This window comes from Schistocerca gregaria, unplaced genomic scaffold (genome assembly GCF_023897955.1).
Source record: "Schistocerca gregaria isolate iqSchGreg1 unplaced genomic scaffold, iqSchGreg1.2 ptg000994l, whole genome shotgun sequence".
Classification (NCBI taxonomy): domain Eukaryota; kingdom Metazoa; phylum Arthropoda; class Insecta; order Orthoptera; family Acrididae; genus Schistocerca; species Schistocerca gregaria.
In genome coordinates this window covers 165172-186243 of record NW_026062344.1, presented here as the reverse complement: position 1 = coordinate 186243, position 21072 = coordinate 165172, and the positions used below count along the sequence as shown (strand labels likewise).

Sequence of the window (21072 nt, the reverse complement as noted above, 5' to 3'; positions counted from 1 at the left end):
GAGTGCATTGATAAATTCCTAAATTACGTAGCTGCTATCAACGGTATTTTGGAAACCATCGTTCAGGAGGTAGGTCGATATAAGTTCTTTTTAGTGTGCTGTGTTTGTGCAAGTAGAGATGCAAACGTGAATTTGTCGTTTGTCGACCAAAAATACATCAAAAGGATATGAAAATATATCATTGGTTGTATATGTGGTTTTTTAGTCGTTTTTTACAAATCTGGTTATTGCTAGGAGGCGTGCAAAGTCGAAGTCCAGCTTTGAATTTCGTAAATTTCATTGTGCTTTTTACTTTCTATATTACAGAATTTAACGAACTGAGTTCGTAGTTTGAAAACGTTTGTAACGATTATATGATCAACACTGTGGAAAATGCTGTCTCTTCTTTATCTGTCTCTCCAACCACAGTAGACCAAACCATTCCAAGTACACAAATTTCGCCAGAATCCAAGAGCACTGATCAAGTTGTATCATGCAGAGTACCTTCTATTTTTAAAGAAGACATCATTAAAGACCTATCTATCAACGACCCCTCCCAGAGCGTGTTACCGCCTCTTCCAATCTCCTTTATGAAAAGGAGCACCCGTCGCACGGAGACTTCCTTAAGCGAAGACGGCAAGGAATGTTCCTCAGAGTCTCTGAAGAAATTACAAAACCAAATCGAATCTTCTTTGTGTATCGAGAAGAAAACGTGTCCCACATATTTCAATGAACTCATCAATCTGATACAGTCCGAATGCAACTACTATTCTATGTTAAAGATGGTTTCGGAAATATACGAACCTTGCTTTAAAAATCAATATATCAAGCTAAAAAAAATTATGTCTGAGCAAGAACTATCCACTTGCGAATATTTGATATCGCAACTTTCTGTCCTCTCGAGAAATCATTTTAAGTTTTTAGAAAGTCTCAAGCACTTGATTCAGTTCCAAGCTGATTCTAGTGACTCGCTGAAAGACGATTTGGTCTCTGTCTTAAAACAGTATACAGTGTATTTGGCAAATCTTCCATCGACCTTTGATATCTTTTGTAAATCCAAAAAAGTAAAAGAGTTCAACAAGCTACTAGAAGAGTGCAAAGCTAAGTCTAGATCGTCTATAGACTTAGGGGAAATTTTAATTTTTTCGAGCAGTCGGATTCAAGATTATGAGCGCTCGTTTAGTATTCTACTCGTCTACACCAATCCTATGAGCATAGGTTACACCTTGTTCGCTGATTGTTTGTCTCATATTAAAGAAGCATCTAATTATATTTCCTGTCTCAAGGTCATGATGCGCAACCAAAGAAGCACATTTTCTTTTCAAGACCAGACAATCGAACCTGCCGTCAAACCTCTTGAAGGACTCACCGCCAAATCAGAAATATCAAAAAACATGAAAGAGTCGCCCTGTGATGTTTTATACGAGGACACCATGGAAATGCGCCTAATTAGTGCTGATTCAAATCACCCTAGAATCAGCAAAGTGAAAGTGCGTGCTTTTGAAAATATCATACTTGTCGCGCAGATAGACCCTTCTGGAGAGAGTGAAGCCTTCGATTTGATGTTACCTTATTTAGAATTCAAAATAGAACGTTCAGAAGAAGAAAGATCTGGGTTCCGTATGGTCAGCGACAGTAGGGTTTATGTGTTTATCACTGATAATAAGGCTATGACCGACAAATGGGTTGAAAAGGTGGAAGAATGCACATTGAAACTTAGGAGCACTGTCGCAAAAACCACTTATACAGAAAGCCAAAAGCAAACAAATTTGAACATTTCTATTATTGCTGGAAGAAATTTGATTCAAAACTGTTTTATCCCACTTAACCTTTTTGTCAGAATTACATTAGATGACGTGATAAAAGAGACGAAGTGCATCGAAAACTGCTGTTTTCACCCAGTCTGGAACGAACGATTTATCTATACACTGAAAGATCGTTATCAAAAAACTCTGTTGGTTGAAGTTAAATGCAAACAGGAAAAAGAGGAGCAGACCATGGCCTGTGCCGAAATAGCACTGAGCAGCTTGTATGAAAATGTGGAGAAAAATTGGTGGGTCAGATTTATGTCAATGAATCCTAACATCAAATCTCCAGAGCTTCTAGTAAAAATTGTGCTTACGAGTAGCTGATCCATTCTATTTTTGCATGGCCCCTCGAATTCTATGACACACTTATTGTCCTGAACCTGACCACCTAAAATGGCAACCATTGAAACAAAGCGAACTCCCTTCAACGTGGACACCTGTTCTAAACCATGTCGTATACAAAAAGGTACTTAGAGACGTGCAAATATGGAAACTTTTTAATAATGTGTGCGAAGTATTGGTCGAATTCCCTAATTTATCCCATTCATAAATTGGCAGTTTTTTTAGCTTTGGTTTTGGACTTATTGACTTTAGAATCCTCATCCATAACTGTTTGAAATGTCTTCAATTCAGCTGCAAATAATATTGTGTGCGCCCATCCGCAATATGGACCAAACTTCTCCTTGAAAAAGTCTGCTATGTATTGATAAGTTGATGAATTTTTTTTTCGTTTTGGTAGATATCTCATCGCTATTTTCCAGACATGCGTATCGACAGGAACCACATCCAATCTCTCCATAGAGAACAGAGCAATACAATCTGCAACCTTATGACCTATGCCCGGTAAAGATAGAAGTGCCAACTTAGCTACGTCTGTCGGTACCAATTTCTGTAATCTGAGCCAAGTTTCTCCGCCATTCTCCTTGACAATTTTAGCTGACTCGACTATATATTTAGAGCGATACCCAAACCCGAGTCCGCGCAATTCAGGTTCTGTTGCTCGAAGCTTATCAGCCAAATGAGGAAGAAATTTCATCCGACAGAAAACAACAGCTAATTAGTTTTATTATACATTTGAAGTTTGGCGTGTGCTGTATTTTTTGGGGTGCATCTGTCTCACATACCAGCTGATCAATTTTTGGGAATGCGTAATAGTCGACACCGTCAACCGTCGCGATAAATGACCCATAGACCTGGTAGGAAGAACAAGGAAGAGAAAGGTAAGGCACATATCTAGACAAATTTATTTCCTGCATATGAAAGCCGTTATACTTCAAAATTGACGGCTGGTGGATATTTTGTTTTATCCACAATCTGAACAAATGTTTTTTGACAATTGGAACTGTCAGCCAATTTTGTTTATACAGCGCAATTTGGCATTTTATCTTTCAGTCTCGTTCTGAAAGATGCTCCACAAATTTTGGGTTCACTTTTTTTCGTACGTTACACAGCGTTTCGACCATGCTTGAAATGCGTTTAGTATGATTGTTTTGGCTACATATAAAACAGAAAGTACATTCATAAGGATCTTGTCTTAGCAATCTCAATCCATCCAATTTTTGCGCTTTTTTCTTGAAGTCTGCGTTGATATCTGCTGTATGGTTTTCAGCATGGTTAGTTTTGGTCGATTGACCCCATTGTCGGTACAATTCTCTGAGTGGAGGGCTTTCTAATCTAAAATAGTCGATGAGTCTATTTTTGATAGCTTCTGAACTGGCGCAAGGTTCTGCAGTATATGATATCAAAGAGGGTGAATTTTGTTTCAGGGAAATGACGTGATTATCTGAATAGAAACATTGAGGTCAATATGATGAAAAAACAAAAAATTGTTTCATTGACATTTCATCTTACCGATAACGCCTATCCAAGTGTGGCTTCTACAGAGTTTCCATCTGAAGCTTTGACCAGACGGAAGGGTGTTTGCAAGGTTGAGGGGGTTAGAGGATACAATACGAATTGTACCGGACACTTGCATAGGGGAGGAGCTAAGTCTGTTATTGATAATGAAGGGAGAAAAAAAATTACAGTTTTTAGTAAGGCATTGTTAATTGTCTTAGCTAGAGAGAATGACAAAGATGGTAGAATCAACCGTGTATAATATAAGTTTATTGAGGACAAAGAAGATGAGCTGCGTGTACTTTTATATGAAAGAAAACGAAGTGACAGAATTCGCACTAGGAAAAATGAGCCAGAGAGTATAGGATGATAGCTAAGATGACGCCGAAGAGTCCGAGTAGAGAGGCAAATATTTCGACGATAAGGGCTTTGACGAATAGAGATTCGTTGGCGGCATCTGCCATGGCTACGCTAGCGCCGATGATGCCTACAGAGATACTACGAAAGTTGGTGAATATTTGTGTGTATACAATTTAGGAGGATAATTAAGGAGAGTTTAGCGGTACCCGCAGAATAGGTTAACTAAGCCACATTGGAGACCCCCCCAAAACAATGAAAACCCCGCATGGTAATCTGCGGCACTGAATGTTTCTTTAGAATTTGCCTCTAGTTTGCTTTGGAATACAATCGCTACAATGATTCCATAGACAGCTACGGCTTCGCAGCAGATAATGCTGGAAAAAAATAGGTAAGATAAAGTTCTGGAACGAGTATAGTTGGCTTATGAGGGAAAAATGAATATACCTGATCATGTTTTTGGATTTGATGCGAGGGACTTTGGATGCTGTGCCCAAAAGTGAGGGCGCTATTGTGAATATTCCCCTAATTGAAAGTTCTACATAGTCAGTCTAGATGGAAGAAACATTTGTGCGTGTAAAGGCAAAAGGATTGAAAGAGGAGATAACGTGTAATCAGATTGACTTACCATGCACTACCCAATATAGATACAGAAGTAGCGAGCCCGATACCCAAGGCAGCAAAATAGTAAGGGCTTATTTTATCAAGTATGTCGCTGAAAGGGATTGGACCGGTAGCTGAGCTCATCATGTAAGTACGTCCTATAGATAGTATATTTTAGTATATTTTGATGAACATTCAATTGGGTAATTTTTTTAGAGAACAGTTGAGCTGAAGCACCCTCTTTTAGCTGCTAAGTGAGACTATGATATTTTCGTCTCTCTATCATACAATGCTGTTTGTATATACTTAAAAAAAATTTTTTGGAACTGAATCGAAGTCCGCTTCGACGGGTTTGTGGTACATTTTTAAAAGAGCGTAGGTTCGGTATTAGTTAGAATAGCTGTTTTTTTTCTCGAGCGAACTGACAGATTCATAGTTGCGTTTATTGGGCTAATGTATGGCACGGGCGTGGGAGGTTTACATCAGCCGCCTGCGTGCATTGATCATTGTACGTGATTCTTTCTTACTGTTCCTTTTGCATCATAATCCTAAGGCTCATTTCCTTTTCCTTGAATTAAATTTTCCTGGAACCGTCATTGAAGGAATTGATTCGTATGTCAATTCACGTGCAGGTGAATGAACGGAGGAACGAAACTAATGAGCTCATGCTCAAGCTTTCAGAGTTTTTAGAGCTCTGTGACACAGGTTATGCAAATCTTGTACGAAATTTTTTATTTTTGATAAAAAAAAAGGCAGAAGCACTAAAATGCGCGTTTTGTCAGTTAGAGGGTCGGCAGCAGGTCATTGACATGCTCTGTAGTCAGAAGTTCGATAGACTTGGCGACAAGAAGCAAGAAAGGGCTATATTAGACTTTCTCAGAGGCCTGAATTTAGAGCTTGGTAATTGAAGGGAAAAAAGAGATTTGTTTTCAGAGAGAATGATGCATTTTTGTTAAAGATAACTGTGTATTGTACTGAGGTTACGATGTTTGGCTGTTTTGAGCCGACGCTTGTGCGAAGGCTTCCGAATGTCCCTAGAAGATCTGCGCGTAGTTTGGTTCCGTCTATTTGTCGTCGTATGATGACGAGTGAGTATACGAAAAACAATGCGACTATAGAGACAAAAAGAATTTGCAACAAATTACCGCAATCCCATTTAGAATTTGCTACATCTCCATCTGCACAGGATGCACGCGTGCGAGTATTGGGAAGTTTGGACGAAGTGACAAATCCGCCTGTGTCTGATTACCTTATTCAAGGAAGCACTGATCTTTGGAAGATGGCTGTTGGCTTAGAAATTCATGCTCAAATAACATCTAAGACCAAATTATTTTCATCGGCTCCGTCTGCCTTTGGAGATTTACCAAATCACAACGTTTCTTTTTTTGATGCCTTTATTCCCGGTACATTGCCGGTGCTTAACGAAGAGTGCGTTAATCGAGCTGTCAAAATTGGGCTTGCTATAGATGGTCATATTCACATGCTTTGTCGTTTTGACCGAAAGCATTATTTTTATTGCGATCTTCCTGGAGGATATCAAATCACCCAGCGTGACTACCCAATTGTCACAGGCGGGTATCTTGACATTTTGCTTCCTGGGCAAACGACCAAAAGAGTTTCTATTGAGCGCATACAGCTGGAAACAGATTCAGGCAAATCTCTTCATGACCAGGAGGACCACTTAACTTACATCGATCTGAATCGTGCTGGATGTGCCCTCGTAGAGATTGTATGCAAGCCAGAGATTAGCAGTCCAGTGGAGGCTGCAGCTTTTCTCAGAAAGTTGCAACTTGTCCTCAGATACCTTGATGTTTGCAATGGAAACATGCAAGAAGGTTCCCTTCGTTGCGATGCCAACGTAAGCGTACAACGCGCATCTTCTTTGCTAAAAGGAACGCGATGTGAAATCAAAAATTTGAATTCTATTAGAAATCTTTCTCGTGCCATTGAATACGAGGCGCATCGACAAGTCTCCCTTATTGAATCTAATCAAATCGTCGAACAACAAACCAGATTTTACAATCCTATCAAACGTATTACGTCTGTTGGGCGAGAAAAGAGCGATTCCACTGACTACTTCTTCTTCCCTGAACCCGATCTTCCTTATTTGGTTATCGATCAAGAAAGAATTCGTCGAATCTCTGAGCAAATTCCTCCTCTTCCGGATCAAGTTCGCGACGATCTTATCAATACTTATAAGCTCGATCCTTACGATGCGAACATTCTCTCCTCCCATCTGGGTGCCTCTGCTTACTTTGAGCGCGTTGCTCATGGCCGCAGTAACTATAAAGATATCGCCAATTGGATTATCAACGATATTTTTTCTCAACTCAAAATTCACAAACTAGATATCGACCGCTCGCCTCTATCCAGCGACCACCTAGGAGAAATCCTTGACCTGATCTCAGATAATTCCATTTCTTCAAAAATAGCTAAAGACATCATAGCATCTATCTTCCTTGGCGACATGCGATGTCCTTCTTCTATTGTTCGTGATCGAAAGCTTACTCAAATCAACGATCACCAATTTCTTCAACAACTCTGTCAAGACACTCTCTCCGCTTTTCCAAAGCAAGTTCAGCAATACCGCTCTGGAAACACCCGAGTCCTTCAACATTTCGTCGGACACGTCATGCAGCACACAGACGGTAAAGCCCCTGGCAAAATTGTCACTCATATTTTCATTCAACTCCTACGTCCATGATCTTCTCACTGAAATTCAACTAGAAATCTACAGAATTTCAATTATCGTTTCTTGTTATGTATTTGCGTATTATTTCGATCAAAAAAAAATTTCAAATTTGACAAATTTTTTTCATTTTTCATCTTTGTCCTGAGAAATTCACGCCTCAAATGTAAAACTTCTGTTATCGAGTATGACTCATACCGATGATCCACCTCATTCACCTTCCGTATACCCTTCTCCTCAAAATAGTAAGAGACAAAAAGACAGTTTTCTTTGCGCATAACTAACTTCCTGGCTCAAACCCCGCTCTCTGTAAGGCTTGAAAGGTTTTGACAGGGCGTATGTTTACATCTCTCCATTTCAATCGTTTATGATTTTCTCCCTGGCGCTTATTTTCTTCATTTGAATTGATGCTTTATCAGTTTCGAATTGCACTTGCCGGGGCTGGATGGCAAGATCATCACCGAGGACACATTTGGGTATGCAATGGATCTGATTCGTGGTGGCGCGGACTTCACCCGCCGCGAAGCGGAGCGCTTAAAAGGTGAATTGTATCAGATTCGTCGATCAAGAGAACGTCTGTCTATTCAGAACTTGGATTTTTTTATGCAAAGTATTTCCTGCGCGAAGGCATTGAGTACAGAAGCTCGCTCCCTATCTGAAAATCTGAAAATCCTTTTGCGCCGGTGGTCCGACTTGAAGGAGTTGTTCACCTGTCAAAAAATTTGCCGAGAATTAGAAGATTTGAACAAAGTACGTCAAGACGACCAAAAAGCTTCAAGTTACCATTATCGGATCCTCGAAATTTTGGAGGTACCTCAACTCATAAGGAAGTGCATAGATAGTCAGCTCTATGCCCAAGCGCTGAAATTGGACTGTCATTTTATGAAGTTGGCGTGCACCCATTCAAACGTGCCTATATTTTCGACGGTTGCAAGAGATGTAAATCTTTCTGTCTCAATCATGCAGAAACGGTTAGAGCGGCGTCTTGAGCATAGTACTGAACTGCTCGATGGTGTCCAAATTATTGAATTTTTGAGAGAAATGGGCACATACACAGAGTGTGAATTATGTGTAACATTTTTAAAGCGCCGTCAAGTATATCTCAAGAGTTTGGCTGAATCCATTTCGATGAGTGATGACCTGATAGAATACATGGGGAAGATATGTCGTGAATGGCGCGAAGTCAGGAATCAATATAGAGCCGCGTTTCCCCGACAAGAAGAGGTTCATTTGATCTATAATTCTTGGATGATCAATCAATTGAGTCAATTTTTGACCTTATTTAAAGAAAAAATATCGAATATATCTCATGGGGCTGATTTGTCGTGTCTGCTTTCCCAGTGTTTACTGCTGAGCTCGTCGACAAAGAAATACGGAATCGATTTGGAAGGACTTTTGATACCTATTTTCGAAGAAAAGGTCATCGATTTTTTTAGTCAACTGATTCATTCATCTATTCAAATTTATTTTAAACAGCTCGAAAAATACCATTCGACCATTAGCCAGATACCTGCTGATTATCCTGTAGCAGATCCTTCATTGCCGCCTGTTGAGTTTCTGGAATATTTACCTATAGCACATCTTACCAACGCATTGCTGCTCACGTTCAACGAAGTACAGCCAATTCTTCTGTACTCAATCAAGACTGAAATAACCTATATACTTGAAAAAACACTGCAGCTGGTCCTAGACAAACAAGCATCGATTGGTATCGAACGTATTTCAAACATGGTCACACACGTATTTATACCTTACATCCTTTCATGTTATGACGTCCTTTGGGAGAGTGAATCAGGGCCAACTTGAAACACCGGTACGACCCTTCAATAGATTTTATTTTTTTCCGACCAACACGCTAACTGTCGTGCCAGATATCAACACCGATAATAACAGACAACATAAACACTTTGAAAACCCCCTTTCTTTCTTCACCGCACTTCTGAGTTCGCTTTGAGCCTTTGTAATGCTATGATCCGCGTTGTCAATGTTGTAATCAATTCTGTCCAACAAAGTTCCCTGATTGTGAATCAACTGTGCAACATCGTTGAACATCACTGCCAGCTCTTCAACCTGTTCCGCTATCTCGTTGATTTGTTGCTCTCTTTGTTCTATTTGGATTCTTTCCAGCTCTATTTTACTCTGTTGCTCTTGAGTAAATCCAATGTCATATCTGCTAATCATTTCATCGTCCTCATCATCCTCGTCCACATCCTGATTAATCAGGTATTGGTCTCCAATGTCGAGGGCTATTGGAACTGCATATTTGGTCGCCTTCTTCTTCACAGTGAGCTCTTCAGAAAAAAACGGTTAAAACGCGCCGCCGCACAAAACAGAAATTTCGGCTGTGTTTCAAAAATAACGTACTTTCTTGATGTAAGAACTGCAACTTACTGAGTCTGTTCATTTGGTCCTGCAACTTCAATACCAGCAAGCTCATAATATTCTTTCTCATATAGGCCTCCTGCGGCTTCATGTCCGTATAGTTGTTGAGGCTAGTAACTTCCATTTTTGCAGCTTTAAAGGCCTAACAAAAGGTTCCGTTAAAAACACAAAGGTCCTACTTTTTATTTCACGCACGTACATTCGTTATTTGTCTCGATCGTGACATGAGCACTTCTTGTTCTTCTTTTCGACTCAGTCCAAATGAATCGCCTTGATCTAACTTCCTAGAAAATGCCGTCACTGTGTGCACGGGTGTTAGCTGCGCTCTCTTGAAGAGTTTTTTCCCTCCGTACAATCGTTCTCAATGCTTTCTAGCTTTCTCTCTATGGGCTTCACTAAGCCCAGCCATATCGGTGCCGCCGCCAAATTGATGGCCTCTTGATCTCTGTGTTTATGCTCGCTTGATTTCAAACTCGTTCTGAGCTCGATGGCATCGTACTCCTCTCTGTCGAGTGGTACATTAACTTCGTCATCCGAAACAGTGCCAAACCTTTCCCCGTGAAATTCCTCGCGAAATGCCATGTAGGCATCCGTGAGTGATTTTTTCAATGCTGTAGAACTCATTTTTGAGGTCGAGAGAGAGAGAGATAGCACCCCTCGAAAACTTGACAAATAAATACAAAATTTTGTATGTGCCGTATATTTCCCCGAATTCTCTAAAATGAGTTCTAAAAAAAATCCGACTAATGATCGTTCAATGCGTTTGAGACCAAGAATGGCAGTCACTTTCTTGCCGCCACATTGGTAATTGAATTTTTATGCGTGTTCACCGGAAAGAGCTTCCAGCATGGTCTCATAGTGCGTCCCGAGCCTGCTTAGCTCTGTTGATAGGTCCTCTAAGTCTTCTTGGGTCTCTTGTAGCCGTTTATGTAGAGCGGCAGATGTAAGACTTGTATCGTAGACGTCTTCGAACAGCTGGTCTTGAATGGCCGAGTATTTTTCGGAGACCTTTGCCAGCTCATCCCTGAACTCTTCTAGGGTCATCTGGCTCCATTTGTGCAATGAACGTTCTGCGGGTGGCTCGGCCGCTGAAAAGAGGTCAATCATTTTTCACAAGCAAAAAATTTTTTTTACTAACCTTGAACGAAATCGCTCTGGCCCTTTTTGTGACCAGAAACGAGCGAACTTAAGAACTTGGGATCAGTCCTTGCTTTCCTCAAACTATTCAAGTCCTCGAGAATTTCTGCAGAAGAAAGCGGCCACGAGAATTCACGCGAGGCTTCGCTCATGTTCGTCATTGAACGAAGCACGTGACAGACGTGTTGGCGCTCTGCCGAAATGGAGCTAGCCCGGCGACCCTCTTGGGGATTGCAGAAAAAAAAGAAAAATAGGATAAAAAAATTGCTCGGCGAAAAATATGAGACCAACAGGAACGAAAAAATTTTTAACGGGAGTGTATGGCAAGTAGCCTGTTATTTTCCCAAAGATGTCGAATGGATTGAAACGGACGTTTCGTCGGGCCTTGTTGCAAATAGCGAAAGCTCATTCGCTTGGAGAAAAAACTTGGTCAGAAAGTGGGGTCTTTTTCGCGCCACACAAAGCAAACCCGTGTGTACACGACGTACTGATAAAATGGGCGATGGGGAAGCTGTTTATACTTTCTGATATCTCTTTGGCTAGCTCACCTTGCATTGAGCTGACGTAGATGTCCTTCCATATGCCTATGCGAATTTTCGCTCTATGGGGAGATCGAATTGGCCGTGCTTCGCTTTGAGTTGTTTCGATGTACGCCTGAATTCTGCGACTCAAATCTGCTAATTTTTCTTTTCCGTCCGTAACGCCTACCCAGATCTGCAAGATTGTTGTGACCACCGCGCATTGAGGACCCTTTCCTTTCTCTTTTGACATACCTCGCGCACCTTGTTCCATTTTGGCCAGCACCCTATTCCCCCTATAGTTATGTCTATAGGTTTTGCTTCGCGCGCTGCTCGGTTGATCGCCTTCAAAAAAAAGATCAGGTCAGATCTAGACGCTCGCGGTACGCGCACGTACTTCTCTGACTCGAGCCATTTTTTTGGCGTCCCTGTCCAGGTCGCTCGCCAATGTGACCAGCGTCAGTCTCAAAGACTCCCTTGGCACTTTGATCATGGCAGCTGGTTCAAACTTGGACTGCACTCTTTCGAGCTCGTCCAATGCGGACGCGCTGGGCACGATGCCAACGGCGTAGTCGAGCACGTGGCTGTACGGCTCGCGGCCGCTCGCCACCTTGTCAAGCCGATCGGCCGCGACGTCTTTTGACATGCGAACAGACGCGTCCCTTCGCGTACAAAAAAAAACGTTTTCGATCAAGCTTCACCTATTCAAAATTTTGTGTTTTAGTATTGGCCCCCGCTCGTGGCACGCGGGTTTACGCATGAGGACCGTACACGTGCGACCGATTTGCGGCACAGCATTGTCGAATCCAACGGAGGGAAAATAAAAAAAGTGCCTCTTCGTTCAAAACAAAAATATAGATATGTCACGTTTTTGACCGTTTCACACTGCCGTCTTAAAATCCCAGCTTCCTCAGCCAGTATTTTATCTTCGTGACGTGGTGTCCGCTGATTACAATTTTTCCCAACTTTTCCTCCACCGTGTATTCATCGCCCACCAGCCGCCGAATCTCCTGAATCAATTCATTGGTGTTTCCGTAGTATCTCCTCAGCACGGTCAGGTGACGCGTTCCGCCGTTCTTTATGTCGGAATACACCGGCAGTTGCTTGTTCAAAGTCCTCTTGATCAGAAATGGCAGGTTCTCAGTGTTTCCGAGGGGGTCAAGCCATCCGCTATTTTCGCAAAAAAAGTCAGAAAAAAGACCAAACGCACGTGCTTTTGGGAGTGGCGAATCCGTACGAAGGTTTCGTGCTACTCGGAAGCGATTGCAGTGGATACTTCAGATCCAACTTTCTTGGCTTGGGTTTTTCCTGTGAAGGTTTGTGTTAGGTACGGGTCCCACACGTCCGCTCAGCTTGCTTTGTATAAAACTTACGCGATCGATCAAGTACAGAGGGTTTTCTTTCAACTTTTGGGTGGCAATCCTTTTCCTTTCTGTTTTTTTTTTATGCGATACGGATCGAGTTGGCATTCCATGCCTTGCGCTGAGCATACGACAGTGAGCGAGCATTTTTCTCACTGCTCATACTCGGGGATTTCTGACTTTTGAGACCAACTGGTCTACTTTTTTTTTTTTTTTTTGTCTCGCGACTTTTCGAAGAGAAATCGTACGATTTTGTATTCCGCCTAGATGGCTCTCTTGGATTCCTTTGACCGTCCTCAAAGTCACGGCGAGAATTCAGAAGGAGCGGGCGATCTCGCGCCGGAGTGTGCGTCGACCATTCAAGTCCCCGCTGCGATGAGCCTTTTTAAGCGCCCGCACACGCCTGACAAAAGCGATCCCGAAGACCAAGATCTCTGTCGAAAGATCACGAAACTAGAGAACGAACGTGAACATCACAACGTTTCTCAAGACGATCCCGCCATGCCCTCTAGTCTAAAGAACAAGCAATTTAAAAAAATCAAGGCCATCATCGTGTTCGGATATCTTGGAGACGCCTATCAAGGACTCCAACGGTACGCCTCGGGCTCCGCGCACGAACTTCCAGTCCGACAACTGACTCCCCAAAAGAAATCCAGGCGCCAACACCATAGAACAGAGCCTTATCGACGCATTCGGCAAAGTGAGCGCCATAGACCCTTGCAATTTGGGCAGCTGGGAAAAAGTGGCGTGGATGTGCGCCGCGAGAACCGACAAGGGCGTGTCGGCCGTCGCCAACAACGTTTCTCTGGCTATGCGGTTCGTGTAAAGAAAAAGTGAAATTTTTTTTTTTCGAATCTGACCGTTTGACGCGTGAAACAGACAAGTTCCTGAATTCGTCGATCAAATCAATTCAGTGCTTCCTCAAGACATTCGCGTCTTCGGCGCAAAAAAAGTCGGCAAGGGCTTTCGGTGTCGAACGCGCGTCGACGTGAGACGATACAAATACGTCTTGCCAAGCTTTTTGTTTGCGCCTTCAAAAAAACCCCCTTCGACAGACAAATGGCACTTTGACGAATACACGCGAAATTACGTCAACCGAGTTCTGTCCAAATTCTTGGGAGCTCGAAACTATCACAAGTTCACCTCTCGGGTCCCGTATAACAGTCCAAAAGCGGTGCGCGTAATGAAATCTCTGACGGTACAACCTCGCCATTCGCACGACAAAGCCCTCTTCCATCAGCGCCAAAACTGACCTCTATCGACTCAGTGCTCCGAGCCAATAACGATAGGGCCAATCGAGTGGGTCGAAATAACCGTGATTGGACAAAGCTTCATGCTGAACCAAATCAGAAAGATGGTAGGTACGATTTAATGTCCAAATTTTTGTTTTTTAATATCTCCCAACGGAATTTTTTTTAACTTTCATGAAGCCTTGACCATCAACGTCGTTAGAGACGGCCAGAGCGAAGATGTCATCGACTTGTTTTTCACCGACTCACCGACTCCAGGAATTCACATGGCTCCGGCTGAAGGCCTCTATTTAGACGAGGTACGTCTTTTTTCCTAAGCGATGTGCGAACCAATACGCAAGACTCCCCTCACATCCCCTTATTTCAGTGCCTTTACGATCAGTACAACAAGAACCGGCCCTCAGATGCACAAATTCTATGGATTGAGGAAAGAGCCGCTATAGACGAGTTTCGAGACCGGCACGTTGTACCTAATATATACAAAAAGGAGGTAGAAGACAAAATGTACGCGCCCCCTTCAACCCACCACCCTTCCGCTCTCCACTTGGCTGACCTTTGTTGTACTTTCAGCTTTTCAAATTGGCTGGACACCATAGACAAGTATCCTTATTCTTACGAAAGCTTCTTGCACGACAAGAACTCCCCCTCTAACCAATCGAACGCTTCTTCGATCAGCTCCGCTTCGTAGGGCTTTTTCGGGTCTCAATATGGCAGATTCACAGCGGGTTTTTTTTACGCCTGTCATCGTTCATTAAAAAAAATTATCGCACATTCTCTTTTTTTTTAAACCTATCCTCGGGTTGTTCTGTATCGCCGGGTCTGTTTTGAAACATTTGGCCGTCATGAACGACGATGCATCAACAGACGATGTCCAAACTTGGGATTTGACTCCGAAGATCATTCCCTTTCTAGATCGCCACCATGTTCTGCTTCTACTCAGCTTTCTTGAAGAAAACAGAGTACGGCCGGTCCTCGAATGCGCCTCTTATTTTTTTTGAGTAGATGTGACTAAGGATTTTTCGCAAAGATCTACGATGAAGGCGACATCAAGCTGGCTAAGTACAACCTACTAAAATCATCAAACATGATCGATTTGCTAATAGAAATTCACGCATCTATTTACGGCGACGACAATATACCACAGGGTTCGTGGGAAGACGTGATGGGCTGGTTTGGTCCAAATCGTTCATTAACGCGTTTTTTTTGCAGAGATGAAGGAAAAGCGCGAAAAGGTTCTACAGCAAAATGAAGTTCTACAAAATGCGGCCATCCCACTGCTGAAGTTGATTCAGGACATCAACATGGTTAAATCCCTTCATGAAAATAAGCAATACACCATGTCGTACCTCGAGGAGTACTATTCGATTACCTCCGCTCATCTCAGCGCGCTGTATGATTTGGCAAAATTTAAATACGAGTGCGGAGATTACGCGACGGCTGCCGAGTACGTTTTAACATCTCGTTTTTTGCGGTGCGAAAATAGGAGAGACTCACTTCGTCCTTTCAGTTATTTGATGCATTTCCGAGAGCTATCTTCTGATCCAGAATTACACCTTCACGCGCTATGGGGAAGGCTTGCTGTTTACATTTTATTACAATACTGGGATGATGCTCTCGTGACCGTCAATCTTATTCGAGATACTATTGACCACACGACTAACACGTCTCCTCTCGTCCAGCTTCAACAGCGGACTTGGCTTATTCATTGGTCGCTCTTTGTCTATTTTAGCAACCTTTCCGTCTGTTCTCAGTGCATTGAGCTGTTTTCTAACGATCGATATTACGGCACTATTCAGACCACGTGTCCTTACATTCGACGCTATCTCGCAGTTGCCTTGATCATTACCAAAAAACGTAAAACGATCAAGGACATCCAAAAAATCGTCGAACACGGCTGGAACACCTATTCCGATCCAATTACTCAGTTCACGGAAGCTCTGTTCGTTCAATTTGACTTCGAACTCGCCGACCAAATTTTGGTACAATGTGAAAAAGTATGTCGCAGTCGATTTCTCGCGCACGGGTTTAACAGTTCTAACCTCGCGTTTCCCCATGCACACCGCATAGGTCTTCGAGCAGGACTATTTCCTGTACCCGTTCAAGGAAGAATTCATGCAGAGTGCGCGGCTTAGCGCGCTCGAGATCTACTTCAAAGTTCACAATTGCTTCGTGACCAAGTACGCCGTACAATTACAAATGTGTTTTTGCAAAAAATTTTGGCGTACGACTGTAAATGCGCGTTTTTTCAAAAATTTAACGCCTCTATTTTCATTGCAGGAAGCTTGGCATGGACTTTGAAACGTCTGAGGAGTGGATTGCGAGTTTGATTCGAAACTTCAAGCTCAATGCGAAGATCGATTCTCAGGCTGGGCAGGTATTTATCGGGCCTCGTCCGTCCGTCTACCAGCAGTTGATTGACCGCACTCGCGAATGGGCCATGAGGTTTTTGATGTTCAGTGGGAGTTTTGACAGAGGCAAAAATCTGAAGAACAGAGAGCGTGGGAGGGAGACCTCTGCGAAGGATCCCGTCATCACGTGACCCTATTAGAGTGTGATTGAGAAAGAATTGTGTTCAGGGCGATAACGAATATTTCTCCGCAGATAAATCGTCCTCTCTTTTTGACAGCGTTAGTTCATAGTTATTTTAAGGGGAGTGGTGTACACGTTGTTACGCATGAATTTTATCGAACATGGTCTAGTTACTATCGTTTTCAGTTTTATTGGGTGTGGTTTTGTTGCAATATTTTGAAAGAGGGACGACTTTTTGTGAAAATTTTCCCCTCCATGACAAAAACTTTTTACAACGCAGTGAGCAGATTCATTCGCTAGGTGATGGCTTATTTGAGCTAGACAACGACGCAGATACCACTTCTTCTCGAGGTGGACTTTTGTGTCGATGATTCGGTTAGAGACGCATTTTGGAGGTCGTATTTCCTTATCTCTTTCACAAGTTCTAAGAAGCATTCATCGACGCGGATTCTGTTTTTGGCGGATGTCTCCACGAACGGACAGTTGTAGGACTTAGATAGTTCTAGTCCTTCAATGTAAGCTACTTCTCTGGACGCCTCTAAGTCGCACTTGTTTCCGACAAGGATGATGGGAAAGTGATCAACCTCCCTTACTCGGAGGATAGAGTTTCTGAATTCTTCGATTTCCTCGAAGCTTCTTCGGTTGACGATGCTATAGACGATGAGGAACCCTTTGCCGACGCGGATGTACTGATCCCTCATCGCGCTGTATTCTTCTTGACCTGCCGTGTCGAGTATCTCTAGGAGGCAGGGCTCGTTGTCAATGCTCACTTGTTTTCGATACATGTTTTCGATGGTTGGATCGTAATCCGAGACAAAGTAGTTTTGGCAAAACTGGATTGTCAGGCAGGACTTTCCGACGCCGCCATCGCCGACAATGACCAGTCTGTACGTGTTTTGTTTCTCGAGAAAAGGAATAGCGGGTTAGTTGATCGCATGTTTTGTGTACGTATGTATGGGCGAGAAGTTTTTTTGAGCAGACACTGAGGAGAGGAGAGATTGCGATGAGGGGAGAGCGGAGGACATTCGAGTCGACTGCACCCTTGATATACGCGAGGTAACACGTGGGTGGTCGTTTTGTCTCGAGATTGCAAAATTCGCGCGGCGGTATCAAAGGGCGCCTTGGCTGCTCTCTCTGCAAAAAAAAGATGGCGCACTGAGTCTATTACGCACGATCACACACGCAATGGCCACTCACACGCACGTCTGGTCTGAATCTCACTAGGGACACATACTAACATGTTAACACGCCTGTTCGCTTTCGATAGTACGCAGTCGAAGGCAGAGTGGGGGAAGCGTGGCGGGCGCTAGTTCAGTGTTGCTTCGGTGGGGTTAGTTCGTCAGTGTGTACACGTGTATACGTTTTCGCGCGAGCCGTGAAAAAGGTGAACGCAAAAGAGGTCGCGGGCTAAGTGTGTGTGCAGAGTGATATGTATTATACGTGAAATGTGCTAAAGCAGGGCGCGCCTCGAGAGAGGCGGTCTCCCTCAAGCGCTCGATGCAGAGAGGGAAGACAGAGATTTCGCGCACTGTTATTTTCCTCCATACGTTAGTGTTAGTGTCTATTCGGTGACGATTCTAGTCGGCGCGGGTTCTCCGTTATCTGAAGTTTGACCACAGAACTGAGATAGGAGGGAAAAAAACACCTGGAAGTTTATCACGTGACGCATAATAATTATATGTGTGTACAATATATATATATATAACGCATACACATGTAATCTCACACCAACAAATTGCCACGCAGTGCGAGTCACCCGTTGCGTCAAAAGTGTGTGCTAGGATTGCAGATCAGTTGCTCTGCAGCGGCATTTTTCCTCTCGGCGCCCGAGGGATGCTCGTCAGTATTGGACGCACATAGGGTGGGCATGTGTGAGTCTCCACACGCTTAAAATAATATACGTTTTGAAAAAAAAATCTTTTATGCTTCATTTTTAATAGTTGCAGTGAAGGCCTAGCACAAGCAGTTGTTTAATGCAGGCTGTTAAATGTGTGATAGTCGGTGATGGTACGCTTTTATGAGTGCATGCGTTTTTTTTCTTAGTCTTATGACAGGTAGACCAGGTTGACACGCAAATCACCGTCGCGTAGCGTACTTGTATAAGAGCATATATCCAGCCTGCGTGTGTGCGTGTGTGTACCTCTCTCTCTCTCTCTCTCTCTGTCGAAGCTGTATTTGGAGGAGCAGCCGTAACGGCGCTTCTCCCGCTGTTGCACGCGCGTGACGATTCACATTTGGAAGACTCGCGAAACTGAGACGACATCAATGGCACCTTCTAGACGCGCGCAAGTAGCGACTTGCGCTATCATACACGAAAAATCCACATGTGGGGGGAAGATAGATTTTTCGCCCTCGGAGAGAGAGAGCGCGCGTTGTACACACATATATATATATTTGCATGTACATATATGATGGAGTTTGAATAGGGCTCACTCTGTGCGATGTTCGGCGTAGAGCGACGGCCGTTTTCTCAGCTTTTGTAGCGGGGCCGATCTGTGCACAAAACCGGACGCGTCTCGAACGGAGGGCCGTGTGCGAGGGGAAACCGGCCTCCTCGAAACACGTTTGGCTTTTGCGAGCGCGTTTTGATCTCTCAGTCTCCCTGCCTGCAAGTCGCGTGCCTTGACGTGCCGTCCCGTTCGTTTTTGAATTCAGATCGACCACAGCGAAAAAGAAAATAGCGACCTTTTGGAGAAGCGACCGTGCACGGGAAGTGGGTGGTACCTGGTCCGAGGACGAATTCCTGGGGCAGGAAAAAGTCACCTTCGTCTCACCGCGTGTGCAGAAGAGGACAGGGAGGAACAGCCGTTGTCCGGTTTTCGAAAATGTGTTCGACCATCTAAAATTTTGGGAATTGACCTCTCTTTTTTAACGTCGCACCCCTTAAGGCGCCGTGGGAAAAACCTGCATGCTCATGAGCTTTTCGTCGAACAGCTTTCCAGCCGACTATGTCCCAACGGTTTTCGACAATTATGTACGTTAAGAAAAATTTTTCAATCGACGCGACGTTTCGCATAGCATAACCGAAGCGTTTTTTCCAGAACACGGCAGTGATGGTGGATGACATGCCCTACAACCTTGGCTTGTGGGATACGGCGGGCCAAGAGGAATACGATCGTCTGAGGGCGCTATGTTATCCGCAAACGGATGTCTTTCTTCTCTGTTTTTCAATAGTTGATCCCAGCTCTTTCGACAATATAGAGCAGCGCTGGTGGCCGGAGATCAAGCATCATTGTACGTGTGTTGGTGCGCGGGGGGCGTGTTCGTGAGGGCCCGCGGTGGAGAGAAACGTTGTACGAGTTTTTTTTTCTCGGTTGTTTCCGACGGAATTGTGCGCTAATCACTTGAACAAGGTCCGGACACTCCGTACGTGTTGGTGGGGACGAAGTGCGATCTTCGAGACGACGCCAACATCCTCCGCCACCTCTCGGAGAAAGGTGAGAAGCCGATTTCGCACGAGAACGGCCAAAAGTTGGCGGGAGAAATCGGTGCGATGAGTTATCAGGAGTGCTCCGCACTGACTCAACAAGGTTTGAAGGATACGTTTGACGAGGCGATTCGAGCCTACGTCCGCTCGAGTTCTTTCAATTTTGCTGGTCGAGACTACGAAGGAAAAAAAAAGAAGCGACTATGTTCGATTATATAAAAAGTTTGCTTAAATTAAAAACTTTTTACAGCGATAGAGCAAAATTGTTTACAATTTGTATCTTCTAGATTTGTTGGGAATTATACGAGTGAAGATTTCGAGCGTTTTCCATTTCCTTTTCAAATGAATGCATGACCATGCTTTGAGCCAGCATGTCTATGCCCGGCGAGGCGTTCTTCCGTTCCTGCTGCTGGGTTTTCCTGAGTTGCATGAGTTCTTGCTGATGCTTCAGCTTTTCCGCCTCCGCGGTCGCGCGAGAGAGAAGTTTGAGTTGCTCCGCCTCCAGTCTGAGCTGCTCTTGCTGTTCGCGCTGCTGCGATTCCAGGTGCTGTTTCAGCTCCAGGCGCTCCTTTTGGCGCTGCTTGTTGAGCAGGTCGCGCATGCGGAACTGGGACCAGATCGCGTCGTCGGTGGGCGGGGACTTGTCGAGGAAGGACGGCCGGTGCGACGGCGTGTCGGGGAGGGAGAAGCTGAGCGGGGAGTGGGGGGGGTCGTCGGAGGAGGACAGAGTGAACCACGAGTCGACGTTTTGAAGAACGAGGGGGGGTTTGTCCTTCGGGGGGGGAGAGGCGGGGACGAGGTGGGGCGGGAGGACGCTGGAGCAGCGGTCGTCGGAATCGGAGTCGGAGTCGGAGTCGGAGTCGGAGTCGGAGTCGTCGGACGAGTCGGAGTCGTCGGACGAGTCGGACTGGCGGTCGGGGGGGTTGTCCGGAGGGGGTTGAGGTGCGGATTGGGGAGCGGAGGAGGGTGGTTGGGGTTGGTGGGGCGGGTCGAGGCAGTTGAGGAAGTCTTCGATGCTCCTGAGGAGGTTTGGAGGGGAGAGGTCCAGGTCGAGAGACAGCTCGTTGCCGGATTCCGGGACGAGGTTTGGGGCCTCTTTTTCGACTAGGGAAACGACAGAAGGGATGTGTTGAGGGGAAAGGGTTTGAAGGGACTTTGCAAGGATTCTTTTTTCTTGCCAGGTCATCGCTTTCGCG

At 44.3% G+C, this 21072-nt stretch overlaps 11 protein-coding genes across 13 annotated transcripts in view; 4 read left to right on the top strand and 7 right to left on the bottom strand.

Moving 5' to 3' along the window:
* Positions 1 to 335: 335 nt before the first annotated feature.
* LOC126326541 (uncharacterized) lies at positions 336 to 3328 on the top strand. The gene is made up of 2 exons (XM_049995688.1): positions 336 to 2253; positions 2346 to 3328. The coding sequence occupies exon 1, from the start codon at positions 354 to 356 to the stop codon at positions 2109 to 2111; it is 1758 nt and encodes a 585-aa protein (XP_049851645.1). The 5' UTR covers positions 336 to 353; the 3' UTR covers positions 2112 to 2253; positions 2346 to 3328.
* On the bottom strand, positions 2263 to 3786 carry LOC126326543 (N-glycosylase/DNA lyase-like). The gene is made up of 4 exons (XM_049995691.1): positions 3639 to 3786; positions 3230 to 3570; positions 2912 to 2980; positions 2263 to 2793 (listed from the first exon to the last, which is right to left on the bottom strand). The coding sequence occupies exons 1-4, from the start codon at positions 3760 to 3762 to the stop codon at positions 2332 to 2334; spliced, it is 996 nt and encodes a 331-aa protein (XP_049851648.1). The 5' UTR covers positions 3763 to 3786; the 3' UTR covers positions 2263 to 2331.
* Positions 3621 to 9203, top strand: LOC126326542 (conserved oligomeric Golgi complex subunit 8-like). The gene is made up of 8 exons (XM_049995690.1): positions 3621 to 4550; positions 4628 to 4734; positions 4831 to 4958; positions 5020 to 5091; positions 5186 to 5302; positions 5366 to 7517; positions 7587 to 7608; positions 7692 to 9203. Exons 6-8 carry the CDS (start codon positions 7460 to 7462, stop codon positions 9076 to 9078), a joined length of 1467 nt encoding a protein of 488 aa, XP_049851647.1. The 5' UTR covers positions 3621 to 4550; positions 4628 to 4734; positions 4831 to 4958; positions 5020 to 5091; positions 5186 to 5302; positions 5366 to 7459; the 3' UTR covers positions 9079 to 9203.
* Positions 3962 to 4730, bottom strand: LOC126326545 (uncharacterized). Its single transcript, XM_049995693.1, has 4 exons — positions 4609 to 4730; positions 4428 to 4505; positions 4190 to 4357; positions 3962 to 4121 (listed from the first exon to the last, which is right to left on the bottom strand). Exons 1-4 carry the CDS (start codon positions 4728 to 4730, stop codon positions 3962 to 3964), a joined length of 528 nt encoding a protein of 175 aa, XP_049851650.1.
* LOC126326544 (uncharacterized) lies at positions 9106 to 10326 on the bottom strand. The gene is made up of 4 exons (XM_049995692.1): positions 10008 to 10326; positions 9854 to 9954; positions 9637 to 9796; positions 9106 to 9563 (listed from the first exon to the last, which is right to left on the bottom strand). The coding sequence occupies exons 1-4, from the start codon at positions 10276 to 10278 to the stop codon at positions 9106 to 9108; spliced, it is 990 nt and encodes a 329-aa protein (XP_049851649.1). The 5' UTR covers positions 10279 to 10326.
* A 128-nt stretch (positions 10327 to 10454) lies between these two features.
* On the bottom strand, positions 10455 to 11055 carry LOC126326532 (uncharacterized). Its single transcript, XM_049995681.1, has 2 exons — positions 10793 to 11055; positions 10455 to 10742 (listed from the first exon to the last, which is right to left on the bottom strand). Exons 1-2 carry the CDS (start codon positions 10950 to 10952, stop codon positions 10471 to 10473), a joined length of 432 nt encoding a protein of 143 aa, XP_049851638.1. The 5' UTR covers positions 10953 to 11055; the 3' UTR covers positions 10455 to 10470.
* Positions 11056 to 11064: 9 nt separating this feature from the next.
* On the bottom strand, positions 11065 to 12112 carry LOC126326528 (uncharacterized). Its single transcript, XM_049995674.1, has 5 exons — positions 12081 to 12112; positions 11707 to 12010; positions 11565 to 11654; positions 11280 to 11505; positions 11065 to 11203 (listed from the first exon to the last, which is right to left on the bottom strand). The coding sequence occupies exons 2-5, from the start codon at positions 11953 to 11955 to the stop codon at positions 11127 to 11129; spliced, it is 642 nt and encodes a 213-aa protein (XP_049851631.1). The 5' UTR covers positions 11956 to 12010; positions 12081 to 12112; the 3' UTR covers positions 11065 to 11126.
* A 756-nt stretch (positions 12113 to 12868) lies between these two features.
* The window catches only part of LOC126326521 (uncharacterized), a 60051-nt gene continuing 51847 nt past the window's right edge, over positions 12869 to 21072 (bottom strand). Inside the window, exon 49 of the mRNA XM_049995665.1 lies at positions 12869 to 12890. The gene's annotated coding sequence lies outside the window, so the exon portion shown is untranslated. The remainder of the gene's footprint in view (positions 12891 to 21072) is intronic.
* LOC126326527 (uncharacterized) lies at positions 12945 to 16543 on the top strand. Of its 2 annotated transcripts, XR_007560748.1 has the most exons (13): positions 12945 to 13016; positions 13095 to 13263; positions 13319 to 13486; positions 13550 to 13868; positions 13938 to 14031; positions 14101 to 14219; positions 14288 to 14424; positions 14491 to 14879; positions 14948 to 15065; positions 15130 to 15364; positions 15428 to 15914; positions 15988 to 16097; positions 16198 to 16543. XR_007560748.1 is itself a non-coding variant. In XM_049995673.1 (6 exons), exons 1-6 carry the CDS (start codon positions 14763 to 14765, stop codon positions 16457 to 16459), a joined length of 1329 nt encoding a protein of 442 aa, XP_049851630.1. In that variant the 5' UTR covers positions 14700 to 14762; the 3' UTR covers positions 16460 to 16543. The 2 variants fall into 2 exon arrangements, 1 of the variants encoding a protein (XP_049851630.1); XM_049995673.1 differs by lacking the exons at positions 12945 to 13016; positions 13095 to 13263; positions 13319 to 13486; ... (2 more) ...; positions 14101 to 14219; positions 14288 to 14424 and having other exon boundaries at positions 14700 to 14879.
* On the bottom strand, positions 16610 to 18066 carry LOC126326531 (ras-like protein rasD). 2 transcript variants are annotated; one of them, XM_049995679.1, is made up of 3 exons: positions 17997 to 18066; positions 17684 to 17769; positions 16610 to 17351 (listed from the first exon to the last, which is right to left on the bottom strand). In XM_049995679.1, exons 2-3 carry the CDS (start codon positions 17687 to 17689, stop codon positions 16767 to 16769), a joined length of 591 nt encoding a protein of 196 aa, XP_049851636.1. In that variant the 5' UTR covers positions 17690 to 17769; positions 17997 to 18066; the 3' UTR covers positions 16610 to 16766. The 2 variants fall into 2 exon arrangements, with proteins under 2 accessions (XP_049851636.1, XP_049851637.1); XM_049995680.1 differs by lacking the exon at positions 17997 to 18066 and adding an exon at positions 17890 to 17945.
* Positions 18389 to 20095, top strand: LOC126326530 (ras-related C3 botulinum toxin substrate 1-like). Its single transcript, XM_049995676.1, has 4 exons — positions 18389 to 18456; positions 19338 to 19423; positions 19491 to 19683; positions 19803 to 20095. The coding sequence occupies exons 1-4, from the start codon at positions 18423 to 18425 to the stop codon at positions 20093 to 20095; spliced, it is 606 nt and encodes a 201-aa protein (XP_049851633.1). The 5' UTR covers positions 18389 to 18422.